Source organism: Erigeron canadensis, chromosome 2 (assembly GCF_010389155.1).
Source record: "Erigeron canadensis isolate Cc75 chromosome 2, C_canadensis_v1, whole genome shotgun sequence".
Lineage (NCBI taxonomy): Eukaryota > Viridiplantae > Streptophyta > Magnoliopsida > Asterales > Asteraceae > Erigeron > Erigeron canadensis.
This window is the reverse complement of record NC_057762.1, coordinates 23,105,482-23,121,483: the sequence shown is the minus strand read 5'-3', so window position 1 is coordinate 23,121,483 and position 16,002 is coordinate 23,105,482. Positions and strand designations below refer to the sequence as shown.

At 33.1% G+C, this 16,002-nt stretch overlaps 1 protein-coding gene across 2 annotated transcripts; it reads right to left on the bottom strand.

Moving 5' to 3' along the window:
* Nucleotides 1-299: 299 nt before the first annotated feature.
* LOC122588725 (chaperone protein dnaJ 1, mitochondrial) lies at nucleotides 300-15,124 on the bottom strand. 2 transcript variants are annotated; one of them, XM_043760897.1, is made up of 19 exons: nucleotides 14,957-15,118; nucleotides 14,773-14,857; nucleotides 13,548-13,634; nucleotides 13,350-13,441; nucleotides 10,458-10,541; nucleotides 10,299-10,337; nucleotides 10,061-10,180; nucleotides 9,927-9,965; nucleotides 9,762-9,849; nucleotides 9,223-9,287; nucleotides 8,391-8,453; nucleotides 8,233-8,305; nucleotides 7,225-7,313; nucleotides 7,079-7,150; nucleotides 5,993-6,049; nucleotides 5,376-5,424; nucleotides 5,227-5,296; nucleotides 4,438-4,527; nucleotides 300-855 (listed from the first exon to the last, which is right to left on the bottom strand). In XM_043760897.1, exons 1-19 carry the CDS (start codon nucleotides 15,011-15,013, stop codon nucleotides 774-776), a joined length of 1,401 nt encoding a protein of 466 aa, XP_043616832.1. In that variant the 5' UTR covers nucleotides 15,014-15,118; the 3' UTR covers nucleotides 300-773. The 2 variants fall into 2 exon arrangements, with proteins under 2 accessions (XP_043616832.1, XP_043616834.1); XM_043760899.1 differs by having other exon boundaries at nucleotides 771-891; nucleotides 14,957-15,124.
* Nucleotides 15,125-16,002: the final 878 nt, after the last annotated feature.

Genomic DNA, 16,002 nt, shown 5'->3' with positions numbered 1-16,002 from the left:
AATATAATCATATGAACAAGAAAGTAAGACAACAAAAAAATTATTAAAATGTTTTCAATTATAATCATATGCACAATCACTGTGGTTCTTTGGGTTTGGTTTGTTAATTAAATATGAATAGTAATACTATCTAAAAAATTATTAAAATATTTGCAAATATAATCATATGAACATTCACTTTGGTTCTTTTGGTTTGGTCATAAGAAAGTAAAACGTAATCAAAAAGCTAAATCGTAGAGTTTGACTCTAAAATTATTATGAATGCATCACTCATAATATAAAACTTTCACTGCTCAAAGTGAAGTCATCATAAAATAGTCTCTTCGATAAAATTGATATATAATCGAAAGAGGAGCGTCTCAAAAATGTTCCTGGAACATAAACCATCTTAATCAAAAGTGAATATATCATGATTAGGATAACCCGACACCCAACTTTCTAATATCGAAGTATCTTTTGCTGGGCTAAGGTCTTATAAACGTACAACTTCCATTGCACGGGGTACAAGCCTCTATAGCATTGTTACTTAGAACTATATTCGAGCTGTGATCCAGCAAACCAGCACCAATAATGCATGATCCTTCAATATGATGAAATTATGGAATAGGCAACTCACAGTTTAATGGCAACTTCAGTATGAACATTAATGCAACTCCATGCTTTCTTCAAGGGTTTGATATATGTACACGTCATGATGCAATGATCTAGGCAGCAATTTGTGTCATGGCGCTCTCAGTTGAAGGTTCCATATATTTGCCCGAAAAGGATCTAGCTCAAAATTTGTACAGGAACAATATAACCAGCATCAAAAGCACGAACTTGTGGGATCTAGCATATTCGGTCATACAATGCCACCTGTAAGTTCAACCAGTAGATAGCTGCTCGTAAAGCCTGTTTACCATTTATGAGAATGTTCATCACATTCACTATTTTGGCTATAGATGACGAATTCATACTAAAACAGCATATTGATAAATACACTCCCTTAGTCAATTGGTCCCATGCAGACATTATGTAATAGTTCAACGAAAATGTTAACAATCTGTCAGATATCTAAAAGAAACTTTTAACTATGGTGAAAACGTGGACTCTTGATAATCATTATGGGATATGTACTTTATAAGACTAAACATCCAAACAGGAAATGCTGCAATTTTTATGAGACGAAAGAAGTCACAAAAACAAAACATATTTAAAGCACAATGTTTTAGCTAGGGATATGCCAAGTAGAAATGTAACATTCGCGAATTTTGACACTTCGACTTTTATGTAAAATGCTTGGTAAATTCAAATAAAGAATGATTTAGCTCCTTTGAGATTAAATGATGGGAAAAACGCTTAATGGGTCACTTGACCACTCGTTGGACGGTATGATTTTAGACGACAAAAGGGCAACGATTTATTTGAGCTAGTACTGTGTGAAGCGGGTCAACCCATGACCCATGACCCAACCCCACCCCCTTTATCCTCACCTCCAACCTCCACCACCCCTCATTTCTTCATCTCCTTTCTCTCTCTATCTTTCTCTCAAGAACACACACACACACAATCCCACTCTCTCTCTAAATTCTCTTCATCAATTAGTGTACCTCAAGCTAGATTAATGCAAGATTAAGTTTCATCATCATCTCATCTTCATCATATCAAAAATTCGAGTTTTGAAGTCCAAGGACTCTCCCATTCGGGTCAAATTCGGGTTTGAACACGAGGTGAAGGTTTTGGTAAGTTAAATTCATCCCATAATCATCATTTCATACTTATAAACATGTTTCTAGTTGTATCCAAGTCATTTTGGGTCACAAATCGAGCAAAAAGTCGAATTAGGGTTTGAAGTGGGTCAAAATGGATTTGGGCAAGGATTTGATGTTAGGAATCGAAACTAAGCGGTGGGTTATGTTTGTTTATGTCATATGATGTTGATTTGTGCTTCAAAACATGTCTTGAACCTTCCTAGATCGATTTAGAAGTCAAAAATGGTGTTTGGATGGTGTTTGGGTCGTGTTTGGATGATCTAGACCTGATCTGGGCTCAGGTGCACCGCACCCCCCTTTGGTGCGCCGCACCTGGCGCACCCCCCCTTTGGTGCGCCGCACCAAGGCCTGAATTGACTTTTCTGAAGCTCTGGTGCGCCACACCACCTTCCTGGTGCGCTGCACTTGGCACCCTAAACTTAGTAAACTTGTTTTCATTAAACGATGGTAACTTTTGATCCGTAAGTCCAATCGAGTCATATCAACTATCATTGGAATCGTATGAGAGTCTACTTTCTTGTAGTAACATTCGTTTTTCATGAATCTTCCTCCATTTCTAAAAATGTCGAGTTGAATGTGTCTTGTTCTTACGCGGGAAAGCGGTTAGACGTCTAAGAGTTGTGACTCGGCCCTAATCTTACTAAACCAACTTGTTTAAGATTATAGAAGTTGACTTTGATGATAATATGATATTTATTGCTATGTTTCAGACTCGTAGCGGTTGTTGAGTGTTTGTAACTCTTTATTAATTCGTTATCGTAGCTTGGAAGCCAAGCTCTTTATTAATTCGTTATCGTAGCTTGGAAGCCAAGGTGAGTTCCGTAGTTCCCTACTCACTTGAGATTCGGACTGGAAAGTGCACCCTTACGCGTTTAATTGTTTGATTGATTTATTGATGGTTGATGGTATTATTTGATTTATTTACACTCGTTATGATTAAATATTGTGTGATCGAATGTTGATTGAATTGTTGATGAATTGATGGATTGTTTGATGAGTTGTTTGATGGATTATGCATGTGTTTGGAATATTGTGGTTATTTAGGATAGATGTACATACATGGAAGTCGACTTTGCTTTCAAAAGGTTTAAGATGTGGTGGGAAGGCTACGGGTGACCCTGTATACAAACATCAAGGACCCTTTGAAAGCAAGCCCTCTTAAGTGTATGTACGTATAGGTTGGATAGATGGTTGGATTGATGGATGGTTATTGATGGGATTGTGATAGAGGCAAGACACTTAAGCTTTGATATGGATATTGGCTAGTTTGTTGGATTTGTGAGTAAGGTAACATGCATTTGTTGGTTATTTGTTGAGATGTACGTAGCCCCACTTGTATGGGAAACGTGAGCGAGAACGTTCGCACCCCTGCGGGGAATCGTGTGCGGGGAATCGTGTGCGGGGCCGTTCGCTCCCAGGGGTACTTAAGCATGCATTTGAATGATATGATTGTCTGTTGAGACAAATGTTTATCCGGGGGTATAGACGTATGCACCGGTGTTGATCGGGTATATAGACGTATATACGCCGAAGCATTTTTGAGATGCCACATTGGTCATGATGACATGTGAGTATCGTTGCATAGATGGCCATACATATCATACGCATCACGACATTGGCATGCATATCATACACATTATGACATTGACATGCATACGATTCCTATTTGGCATTGGCATTATATGTGCTTACCATTACACGCTTGTTTATATCGTGAATTCTTGATGGATTGTTAGTGTGGTACGTGAAGACTACTTGTATGCTTGATATTCCTTATATGTATTGTGATTATTGACGATGGCTCCATGTGACCCATCACTACGAACTCACCAACCTAGTGTTGACTTTGTTTAGTGCACTTTTCAGGTATTCATGTGAAGTTGGAGTATTGATTGGCTACTTGTCGTTTCTGCTAGAGCTTGGATTGGGACTCCCATGGATCCGTGATCCGTTGTCCATTTAGGGTTTATGTTTAGTACTTATGGAATTAGTTGTAATGACCTGTTTTATTTCTCATTCATGACTTCTTGTTTACTTTGTATCTTGCACCTTAAATGTTGGTTTGGATTCACCGAATCCTTTATTTTCATGTAGTTTATGTTCTATGATAATTCCACTGTGTGCTATATAATTTCTGTAACATTTCGAGTCCTAGCTCGGGGTGTTACAAGAAAACTTTTAAGTGACGATTTAAAAAGCAAGGGAGTGAATGCAATTTTCGAATGATATCCTTGAAAAGCAATGACCTTCAATCATCATAAGACGAACTCGGAGAAAAATGAAAAGACCATCTGAAAACAAATGTAAAGTTTGACTGGACAAATCATTAAATTAGACATATATATATATATATATATAAACAGCCCCATAAGGTTAAAGTAAATGACTTTGATGACAACAATCAATCCCAACAATATTTTGAATTACTAATGGACAAATAATCAATCTCGAATACTAGAAGAAAAGTACCTATGTGGCTATACCTGAATGTGAAGGCCTGAACATTTTTTACAACTTCTCTATTAGAAAACTATTGGTTTTTTTCCGAATATTTTAGAAAAATATTGCCTTGTATTATGAAGTAAACATGTAGATTAAGAATGCGTGACAAGCAATTTGCCTAATTAAAAGCATATGCACTTAAATAGACAAATTAAGTAAAACCAAACCTTTAATAAGAACTCACCAGTTTCCATCAGCTGACATGTTTTGTGCTTGTTTAATTTCCTCCTTCGCAAATTCTTCTAGTATAGCACGTTGACGGTCATTCACTACTCTGTAATATAAATCCATATACCACACAACTTTTAAGTTATCTATTATCTTTATTTATACATATATAAACTAAAATTAAGTTATTTATAAACTTTTAAGTCATCTATTATCTTCATTTTATATATATACTAGATTAAAATTAAGCTTATAAACTTTCAAGTAAACATGTAAATTATCTATTATCTCAATTTATAAATGTAAAATAAATTTAATTTTCATTTTAGTCCCTAGGCTTTTATCTATAAATTGGTTATAAAGTGTTAAAATTAATTTTAAAGTATTTATGAACTATTTTTGCTATATGATTATGACACATACATCATAGAATTTTTTTATGATTATAGATGCATGTTTTTGCTATACCATTATGACACATACATCATATATTTTCATTTTAGTACCTAAAAACTTTTTAAACATACATTACATATTTTTCTATATAACTTTTAATTATAATCCTCTCATGATACGAGTAATGATTCATAATTTTCACAAAATGAGTCACGAGATAACAACTGTGGTATTACTATCAAGTATATTATTAACTTAAAATTATATATGGGTAACTAGATTAAATACACTTTGGTTATTTTCTATTTTTATTTTACCGATCAAAAGATAAAAACAAACGAAAAGGGAAAGATGCAGTCAAATCAAATTATGTGTATACCGATACAGATTGACATAGATAGATGCTTACGTGGGGAAATTAATGCGGAACCGTACATACTGATCTCCATGGTCCACAAAAAGACCTTTCCTTGGCAAGCCTATCACATCAATATAGGTGCTTAGGTGCTTATCAAGAGAAATATAAATATAACAGACAACTGTGCAAGAAAATACTACCTTTCCCTCTTAGTATTGTTTGCTGTCCAGGTTGAACCCCTTTGGGTATCTGCAAATATATCCAAACCGTAAATAACTTCCAGCCAAGGATAAAATCTAAAGCTTCTCACATGAATGATAGAAGTGCAAGTAATCAATACAGGATTAGCAGGATAGATGGCCAGAACCGCAAGGTATATTTAACAGATATATTACAACAAATAGATTTAGCAAACAATTCCAAGAATAACAAGATTAGTGAAGTAAAATATAACTCTATCTGAATAAAGATAATACCACAAAAGTTAAAATTAGAAACATATTTCCAAATAAACAAACCCCAGAACTTTTTGATGTAGATGACTATATATTAGGTTCAAATATTTTGATATATTTGTTAAACTAACATCCGAACATAACCTTAATCATATATGTAGTTTAAATCATTTTTTACAACATCCTATAGGTCATACTGTTTATAAATCAAGAAATATAGAACATTAACGAGTTTAGAAGAGTTACTTAGAAGACATCGCAACCAATACAGATTATGTATAAAATTCTAATAAAAAGATGCCCATAGATATAGCAGAGATGCATATGACGATCAAGTGACTAGTAAAGAGAGACAAACTCACTTTAATTTCCGTCTTGCCATTTATTGTCGGGACTTCAACCTTACCACCAATTAATGCCTGAAAAATAATAAAAGTTATCAGTCAGAAACGTACCTAAAACTATGAGTATTGATTTACAAGTCATGGAATTACTTCATGTTACTATATAGCTTTCAAGAGTGGCTGTATAAACTATATTTCCGATTCAAGAGTATGTCTGTATAGGTGGCAAAATCGGCAGGACAGGCAGGTTGAGAAAGGTCAAAATAGATTCTGCTTGAGATGGGTACCTTAAAGTCAGGAACAAATCGAGTTGGCTACGGTATACTTTAGTCCACTTAAAACAACTGATGCGTTAAATATGATCGCAATGATAATCTAAAATGCTTGAATTATGCAGTTTAGACGGTTATGTACTTTAACTGATGCCCATTAAGTTTTCTAACTAAGCTTTTGTTTGACCCATTTGCAATCTAATCAACCAAGACCAAACCATTTAAGTGAATGGATTAAAACTGAAATCTTTAAGTAGCATAGATGACACTCAAATCTTTATGCATAGCTAGGTGGTTGAGTTATAAGGTGGACAGATAGTAATTACAGATTAGTTTTCTAAATTTAATCAGGCTACAACTAGGTTGAAATTCTTAATAAGGCTAGCAGATGTTAAATTGTTAATATAATTAAAACAATGCAGACAAACAACCAGCGCAAAGCAGGGAGTTTTAGAATAATAGGCACAAGTTGTGGTTTAATCCAGTGGCAAATTTGCAATTCCAGCATAGCATCAGTCATTAAAAAGTCCACGAAAAAAAGCTTTAACCAATTCTGGGATTTGTTTAACCTATCCTATCCATTTGGCATCTACATTTCCCGACCCTACAGTGGCAGAGCCATTTGGCTCAGAGTGGGCCTTAATTCTATATAATGAATGAGCCAAAACAAATTTCAAGTGCCAAAATATGGTCATTGGGTCTTTAAATCATTTAATTCTATATTATGAATAAGACAAAACAAATTTTAAAGTGGGCCAAATTTACAAATAAAACCAAAAGGTAAGGAAGGGTACATAGTACAGACGAACTTTCGTATTCATTTAGGTCTCACCTGAGTGAAGCCAACATTTAAATCTACATACAGATCTGCACCATCTCTCTGAAAAACAGGATCTTTTGCAACCTAAATTACAAAAACAGTGAACAGATAATAAAATAAGAATACATGAGCAACAAGATAGAAGCAATAATATTTACCTTCAGTTTTATAATTAAGGTGCCAGTTTGACCCCGTCGTCCAACTTTGCCAGCTCCTGGAACAGTTATGACATCACCAGAGTCTACACCTAATATTTGGAAAATACAGAAGTTGTATATTCAGCATTCTGAGAACATAGAACAACTATCTCAATATTTGTGTCTATATGTGTATATATATATATTATAGAACTTGAGAGATAGACTCCTATTGACCGATAGAAGCCTCTCTTAAAAAATCATTTTAATATTTATTTTTCAACCAACTTAATCAACTAAACCCTTACTTTTTAAACTAATTTAACAAAATAATCTTTTACCTAACTAAATAATCTCTCCAAAATTAATAATACCCTTGTTCCCTAAAAATTAATAATAACCCATTTTTCTTTGAATGAACTACAAAAAACCAATTTCTTATGGCCTCGGGAAAGGGCTAAAATCATCATGGAAATGACTTCTCCTCTGAGTTGCGTTGAGGCAATCATTTATACAGTGGAAGTGTCTTCCTCTTTACCCTAACTAGAAAATCTTAATCCTTAACCAAAAAATTCCTCTGATTATTATAATAACAACCTAACATTTCTAATAAATTATGATATCCCTTTTTTCTTTCAATAAATATCGTCACCCATTTCTTCCTCCGAACATTTTTTGTATTTTTTACACTTGACACAATTAGTTTTAGATTCAGAAATTGACTAATCAAAATAATAGATTCATGATTAAATTAAATTGTATTCTTCTATACAAATATCAGGAAAACTGTGTAACTATCCAGAACAAATATTACTACGTACTATTCTTACAATACAACTACAAAAATATATAACACTAACATAATAAGTCCAACAGTAGTAAATGTAACGAATAAGAATGTAAGTTATTACCTTAGTCATTCTAATATTTATAAATTGTTACCTTACACCGTTTGTGTGTCTATACAGGTTTAAAGACTATTTACAAGTAATATAGATAGATCATAGATGATTTAATCAAAACACCCACCTGCTGGTATGGGAACTTTAACCTCTTTAACTACCTCCGTAACCCCAGATCCTCCACATGACCTGCAGTACTCCTGCACCAAATAATTTAATACAACTGCTCTAATTTCTGTTGATTCATGAGCTCATCTAACATTCCATTACTCTTAGAAGTCAAACCTTAACTAAAAAGCCTGCCCCTTTACAACTGCCGCACCTCGCCATGAATGGATGAATAAAAACCTAAAGAGAACAGGGTAACAACTTAAAATAATAATATATACTTGGTAACAGACTGTGTTCATTTTCGAAGGCATATATACGTACAGGGTAGAGATCTAGAGAGAAGGTTCTTAAGGAGAGAAGGAAGAGAAGGTTCGTTTTTATTTTTTTTAGCTTATCTTTTTGATTTTTTTTCCTTTCTTTCACTTTTATTATTCTTTTTTTAACTAACTCAATCCATACAAAAATTTAAAAAAATAAATAAAAATAAAAATTTCTAACCCGAGTTAGTGAGTTACATGTAAGGTTACGGTACGGGCTTCGCCCTTAAGGATATTAATAAGGGGTAGCTAGTGGGAGTGATAGGTCATAGAGGGTGATAGGTCATAGGGGGTGATCGGTGATGGAGTGAGCTACTTAACGGGCTTCACCCTTAGCTATTATGGCTCCGTCATAAGCCGAGAGGCTTCGCCTATAGCTTTCGGGCTACGCCCTTTGAAAAAAAAAAAGATTTTTAAAAATTTTTAAAATTCTTATATGGAATAAGTTAAAAAGAGAATGAAAAAAATGAAAAAAAAGTTCAAAAAACAAGTTAAAAAAAAATCAAAAACGAACCTTCTCACCCTTCTCTCCTTAAGGTACCTTCTCATTTGATCTCTATCCTATACGTACATATATACGTACACATATACCTACATATACACACACACGCATATAGAGTATCGAAATATATGTATGTGTTTATGTGATCCCCTACATATTATCAGCTTTAGACTGAAAAATCACTTACTTTTCCAGTTCCCTGACAAGTTGGACATCGTTTTGCCTTGGAATTCCCAGGGTAACCATATCCATCTGCACCACAACAAAAGGTCAAACAAGGAAGTAACAAAAATGATTACCATCAAACACAATATACAAATTTTCTAGGTCATATATATCAATTAGTATACACATCAACATACATATATACAATGTGTGAGTGTAGGTATATATGTAGGTAAGGTTCTAATGAGAACCACAAAAAGATCAAGAAATGTCAGAACTACACAGATATATTTCACTTCAGAATACGCAGAATAAATAATCAGGTTATCTCCATTCTAATAATTAAAACTGATTATGTGTAACTTGAAAATGTGATAATCGGGTAATCAAATGCAATCCAAAACAGCATCATCTGCAATATATCTACTACTTATTTTTCCTGGGGACATATCTTATAAATAGAGGCAGATAACAAAAAACTTCTGAAAGAGAAGACTAGAACTACGAAATAATCAAAAAGGACAGTTGGACTTGTAAACTCGCGAAACATAAACTACTCACGGCAAGAATCACAAAGGATGTTAGCATCAAATGATAAATGTTTTGTGCAGCCTCGGGCAGCCTCCAAAAAGGAAATCGACACCTCAACCTAAAATATTTAGAGTGTCAAACATGTTGCACAAGCTTTAAAAAAATTCCATAATGGCCTATTGGCATGTGCTTAACCTGAACATCCTTCGTAACATTGTCTTCCTCATCGAAAATCTGGAAAATATTTGAAGTTTATAGTATGATTAACGTATGAACAGATATGTGGACACATTAGCACATTTACTCATGGAGAATATAAATGAAAGGACCTCGGAAAATATTCTTTGGAAAGAATCAGAAAATTCGGCGCTTTCATTAGCGTGTTTGAATCCACCTGCACCACCGGAAGAAGAATGTGCGTTTTCTGTATGCCTAGATCGCTGCTTCATCTGTCATTGCAGAGAACTTAAAACCTATAGGGGTATGATGCTTAAGTTTAAAACTGCTTAGTTGGGCTTGTTTGTAACTAAAGCATATCCGATCATAGATAAAGCAGAAAAGATTTACCGCATCATATTCAGCTCTCCTTTCAGAATCTTGCAAAACCTATAATTAACCATCCACAGTAGTTGAATGAATAGAAAAAATCAAACAAAAATATACTCACAAACCAAATTGTGTATAAGCCTCCTAAGACAAGAAATGTATGTCCAACAATAACTACACCTCATAAGCCTCTCTTATCTCTTGAAATTTTCTCTTCGCTGACGGATTATTTTGATTTGCATCCGGGTGATACTTCTTTGCCAGCTGCAGGATAAATAGTGAAACAGGATTGGATTTTAGATGCCAAAGTTCGTAAATTGTAGTCATTAAGTAACAACTAGCAAGTTGATAATAATTATCCACAATAGATCATAATGATAGAGGAATAAATGATGTGCAAATAATAATTAACTCTAATGTAAACATATTACACTCCAAGTTATTGCCTTGAGTAGAGGATCATATACTGATATGAGCTTAATCAATAATAGAACGAAAATACTCGTAACAAAATAAACAAGATAATGGTTTATATCAATGAGATAAAGCAAACCCACCCTCATCCAACAAATTGATATGCAAAATCAATACCTCATAATATAAATAACAACCCTAATGTTCTATATAAACTACACCTTGGTTAGCACGCCATTTTTGATAAAGGAAACTAAATAATAATAGAGGTATAACTATCTAATAAATAAGTATTCACTGAATATCCGGTAAAATAGAGGTCGCATCATATATATGTACAATTAGTCAATTACACCTTTCCACAATACAGTTAGTGATCTATCAGTTTGCAGTAATGTGTAATAGGTTTTCTCACTGAGAATGAGAAACTTTGGAGGAACTTAAATACTAGATAATGAAAAAAATGCAAAAATTGACTCACCTAACTAGGGAAATCAGCATAAAAGTAACAAACTTTGCTCATCGTAGATACACTCTTAAGACATTAACAACGCTACACCTAATAAAGCGATGATACTAATTGACCTGTACACAGGGATCCAGTTCAACCTTCCCAATTCTATTAGCTTTAGCTGCGAGAGCAATAAACTTGAACAGCATTCAACTAGCCAACACTTAAGTGCTGTGAAAAGAAACTGAATAAACCCATGTGTAGTGAACCCAACAAAAGGCAACCTGTTAGCCCATTAAGGACTAGTATGCCAAAAATATAACTTTTGATGCTACTAGGCCATCAACATTCTAGTTGCATCTCTTCTTTCTCCCCATTCTGTGTTTGGATGGAATGGAGATGGAGGTAGATATGCTACAATCACCGAGGATGTAGTTCAGTTCTCATCCAGTGAATCACTTCCACTCATTTTAATTTTATAGTGCTAATCTATGTAACAGATAAGTCAAAGAAAGAGCTATACCGCTTACCAAAGTGCTTCAGAATAGATTTCTTTTGCAAAAAATGGGATTAATCACTAATTCACCAACCCATTTATATTTTTTATACATAGTTGCTGAATAAACTCGAATATTGATGTATATTCCTCACGAATTTGTCAATATTATACATGGTGCCGTAATACGTGACCTGTTACCTGCTATAGCCGGTTAAAAACATTTTTTTACCATTCAAAATAACATGAGGAAATTTTGTGTACAGATGATGTGGATATATTATGTGTATAACCTCCACCTCCACCTGAAATATCACTGGAAAAATCAACAATCACTGACACCACCTAAATTTCACCAGAAAAATCAACCACCACCACCAATATATATATAGGTTCCAGTTAAAATATATTCGATTCTTAAAAACTAGCTTTGATTTCAAGATATTAGATAACATTGCTTTTCCATATAAGATGATTGGTTACAAATATATGTCACTGACGCATGCAATCACAACTACCCGATTACCATATAACTTCATCCAAAATCTTTTATCTGTGTAAAGTACTAAAGTTATTAGAATCATGGTGACCTCCACATTCTCATTACCTAACAGAATACCCTGCAGCCCACCTATTTAATCTATTAACATGGATCAATTCAGATTTAGAATACGCTTCCACGTCAAGCAATTTTTTTGACTTCGGTCAATCTGTCACCTATCATGGAAGTCATGTTTAGCGAGTAATAAACCAACGTTAATATAGTAATGGTTGAGGGCCTTTACAACTTAAAAAAGTGTTATTTAGTGAGTAATAAAATAAACTAAGAAATCATTCATCTCTCGGATGTTTACCAGCTACTGGTAATCGACTGTGTCCAAAGGAAAGAAGAAAAAAAAGTACAGATAATATAAGTTTATAGCAAAAAGAATGAACAGACTTGTATAACATAGATCTAAGCTTAAACTGTCGTATCATACTACTATACAAGTTACACAGAAATGAATTCACAGAAGGCAAGACTTGTCAAACAAACTTCAAAGTTTATACAGTACTTCATACACAAAATTCTACATTTGTTCCAAAAGAAATCTCTGGATGCAAATCTTTTTTTCTAAAAACAAGGTTATAAGTCATTTACAAGTAAGATATATAATGTGAATCCTACAACTTTGATATCTATGGTAATGATGAGGTACAAAGAATTTGTAGAATAGAAAATCAAATAAGGAGTCCAATCGTCACCTCACTATGTAACAATATAGTTTAAGGAATTCGTTCAGCAAGCATTCACCATAACTGTATGTGCAATGCCAGTAAGTATGGGCACTTATCCCTCTAGGCCTCTACTTCAGCCCCTAAACTAAGTCTAAAGTCACCTATGGATTCCTATAGAGATTCACGATACTTTTTACTCGGACTAAACACATACAGACTACTAATGCTTTTTCCCTTCAAATATTATACATTTCAAAGACAATATGTATATTTTCCTAGTAACCCAGAGTTTATCTCCTACCATAGACATCCTCTTGTTTTGTCGTTGCTCTCTCCCTCACAGATGGACATATCATGTACAAGTATGCTTTCATTGGATCATAGGCAATATTTCTGAGAAGTAGGAATCATGTGCATCTTCAAATTAAAACAAATAACTGAACATTCAGAAAAGGTACAAGAAAAACTGCTCAACAAACAAGGGTGTACTTACGACATGAAAAGCCTTCTTGATCTCATCTTTACTTGCATTCTGAGAAACACCTAGAAGTTGGTAGTGATCTCTTTTGCCAGCATTACGATATCCTGAAAAGTTCACAAATTTATAGGTTTTAAACAAACTAACTATAAATTCACAGAAATGTACTTATCAAGTACTGGAAAAGAGTGAGAATACATCTTAAAATGAAACCTGTAGCATGGATACAACGCCTAAATAATAGCATCCTCATATTTGAAAAATCCGTACTCCTTCCAGCAGATACAATGTCGTACAAACCTGACAAATATAACACATCTATTCAGAATCATATCATTCTTCACAGGTATCCTAATCCATTTCTAGATCACTCAAATAGAATTACAAAATGATATACATCATGAATGTCACAACCCTCCCTTTTAGCCATATATAAAAGCAATATTCATATTTATAACCTAATTTTTATTTTACTATCATAGAAAATCCCTACGTGTTTGTCAATGCATATAATTCATCACATTCTGCTACAGTGTGAACCAAATTTTCAATTCAGTAGTACTGTATGTATCCTTGACCTCTCGTATTTTTATTAATGTAAGAGCTACATAAGTTATAACGTCACCAAGCAAAGCTCTACGTCCCCCACTTACTGTAATAAGAGATCAGATATATCAAAAGGCAAAATAAAAAAAAAAACAAAAAACCTAAACATTCAACAAAAGCAAGTTACCACATTATCAAAATCGACACCAAGTCACTTATTTACTAGTTATAATTTATAAAAAACTGGATGCCTTGAACACTAATAATTGAAGATTTGACCATAGTTATCGACTCGTAACTTTTGACTCGACTCGAAAACATAATTTTTTAACTCATGACTCGAAACGTGACTTGACTCGTAACTCGTAAGAGTCAGGACATTCTTATATACTACATAATACTCTATAATTATATATATATATATGTGTGTGTGTGACGTCTTTAGAAAGAAAAGATAAGTTTACATTTACCAAAATATTACATATTTGATATTTTGAGTCATAGTTTATCTCCAAATTAGTACTAAAAGGATCAAAAGTACATATATAAATATACAAATAATGTAACCATAAATATAATATATGATTAAAACACTCATAACTTTGCAACTCGTATCGACTCGGTCCAAGTTCACACCTTGACTCGTAAGAGTCATGAGAAAAAAGAGTCACCTGATGAGTCGAATTGTTTTTGGTGTAAATTGACTCTCGTGACTCGTAAGAGTTTAAATGCAAGTTTTACTAATGCACCAGCTATATAAGTTGCCACATTATTAAAACCGACTCCACTTCACCATTTAACAAGTAATAACAACTAATTAGGGTTTCAATTTCCATAAATATATATATAGATATATGTGTGTGTGTGTGTGAGTGTGTATATACATATATACCTAGACGAGTATTCACAATGGGATGATAAGCTCTTGAAGCAAGTCGACTGCATATTGATTTGGCCGGTATCAAATGCTGATGATTCTGTAACAAAAAAGAAAAAATAAAAAACTCAAAATTACACATAATAAACTAAAATTAATAAAAAATAAAATTCTAAGTTAATTGATCAAAATTAAATACCAGAAAATGTTGCAGAATTGATTTAGGGCGGTGGTTAAGGAAGTTAAATCGGGTCATTAGAATGAGTTAGAGGTGGCTACTCATACAAACTTAGAAGATTACCGCCAATATAATCAGATGAATTTTGGAATAATTTTTTATGAATTTTCTAGCTAGTTTTATACTTTTATTTTTTGGTGTTGTTAGAGAAGTGGAAATGGTGAAACGGCGTCGTTTATGGTTAGTGATTTCTTTCTGCGCAAGACAAGCCCAATGGGGTTTTTTATTGTCAAGACAAGCCCAATGGGGTTTCTTTCTGCCCTTGATCCTTGGTAAATGGTAAATTGCTAATTTTGTACTTTTGACTTTATTTATTTATGTTTTCCAAATATTTTTATTTAAATTTTGTTAATCCAGATTTGTTTTGCAAGCAGCCTAACTATCCATGAGTAGTTAGATGTAAGACTCTTTGGATATTCAGGAAATTACATATTAAATTGTGCACTAATTTATATTTAAAAAAACTAGTATGTAAGGATATTAGTATTCAGACCCGTCCGATGGAAAAATAGTCTCAAAATATATATATCGAAGGTAAATATCAAACTAACAAATAACAAAACATGTGAAAAATAACAAAACAAATTTAAAATAATAAACTCTTTTTAAGTAAAAAAAAGTCATAATCAAACTATAATTGACAACAAACTAAATTAAAAGAAATGAAAAATAACAATAACATAACAACTCAATATCAAACAATCAACAAACACGAATAAAATACCTTGTTGAGAAAATTTACTGATCTTATTTATTAAAAACATGAATGAGAGGAATAATATGAATGAGAATAATTAATAAAAATTTAAATTGTATGTATAATAAATTATTAGGAGACTTTCATTGATATTATACATCTTTAAAACTAAAAAAAATTGTTTTAATAAAGAAAGATTTATGATAGAGTTTTAAATATAATAATCTATTTAATAAATTAAATAAAAAAAAGTAAAAAAAATCTAAAAGAAAGGAAAGAGCTATAAAGTAATTTGGAGAGAGTTTTAGGC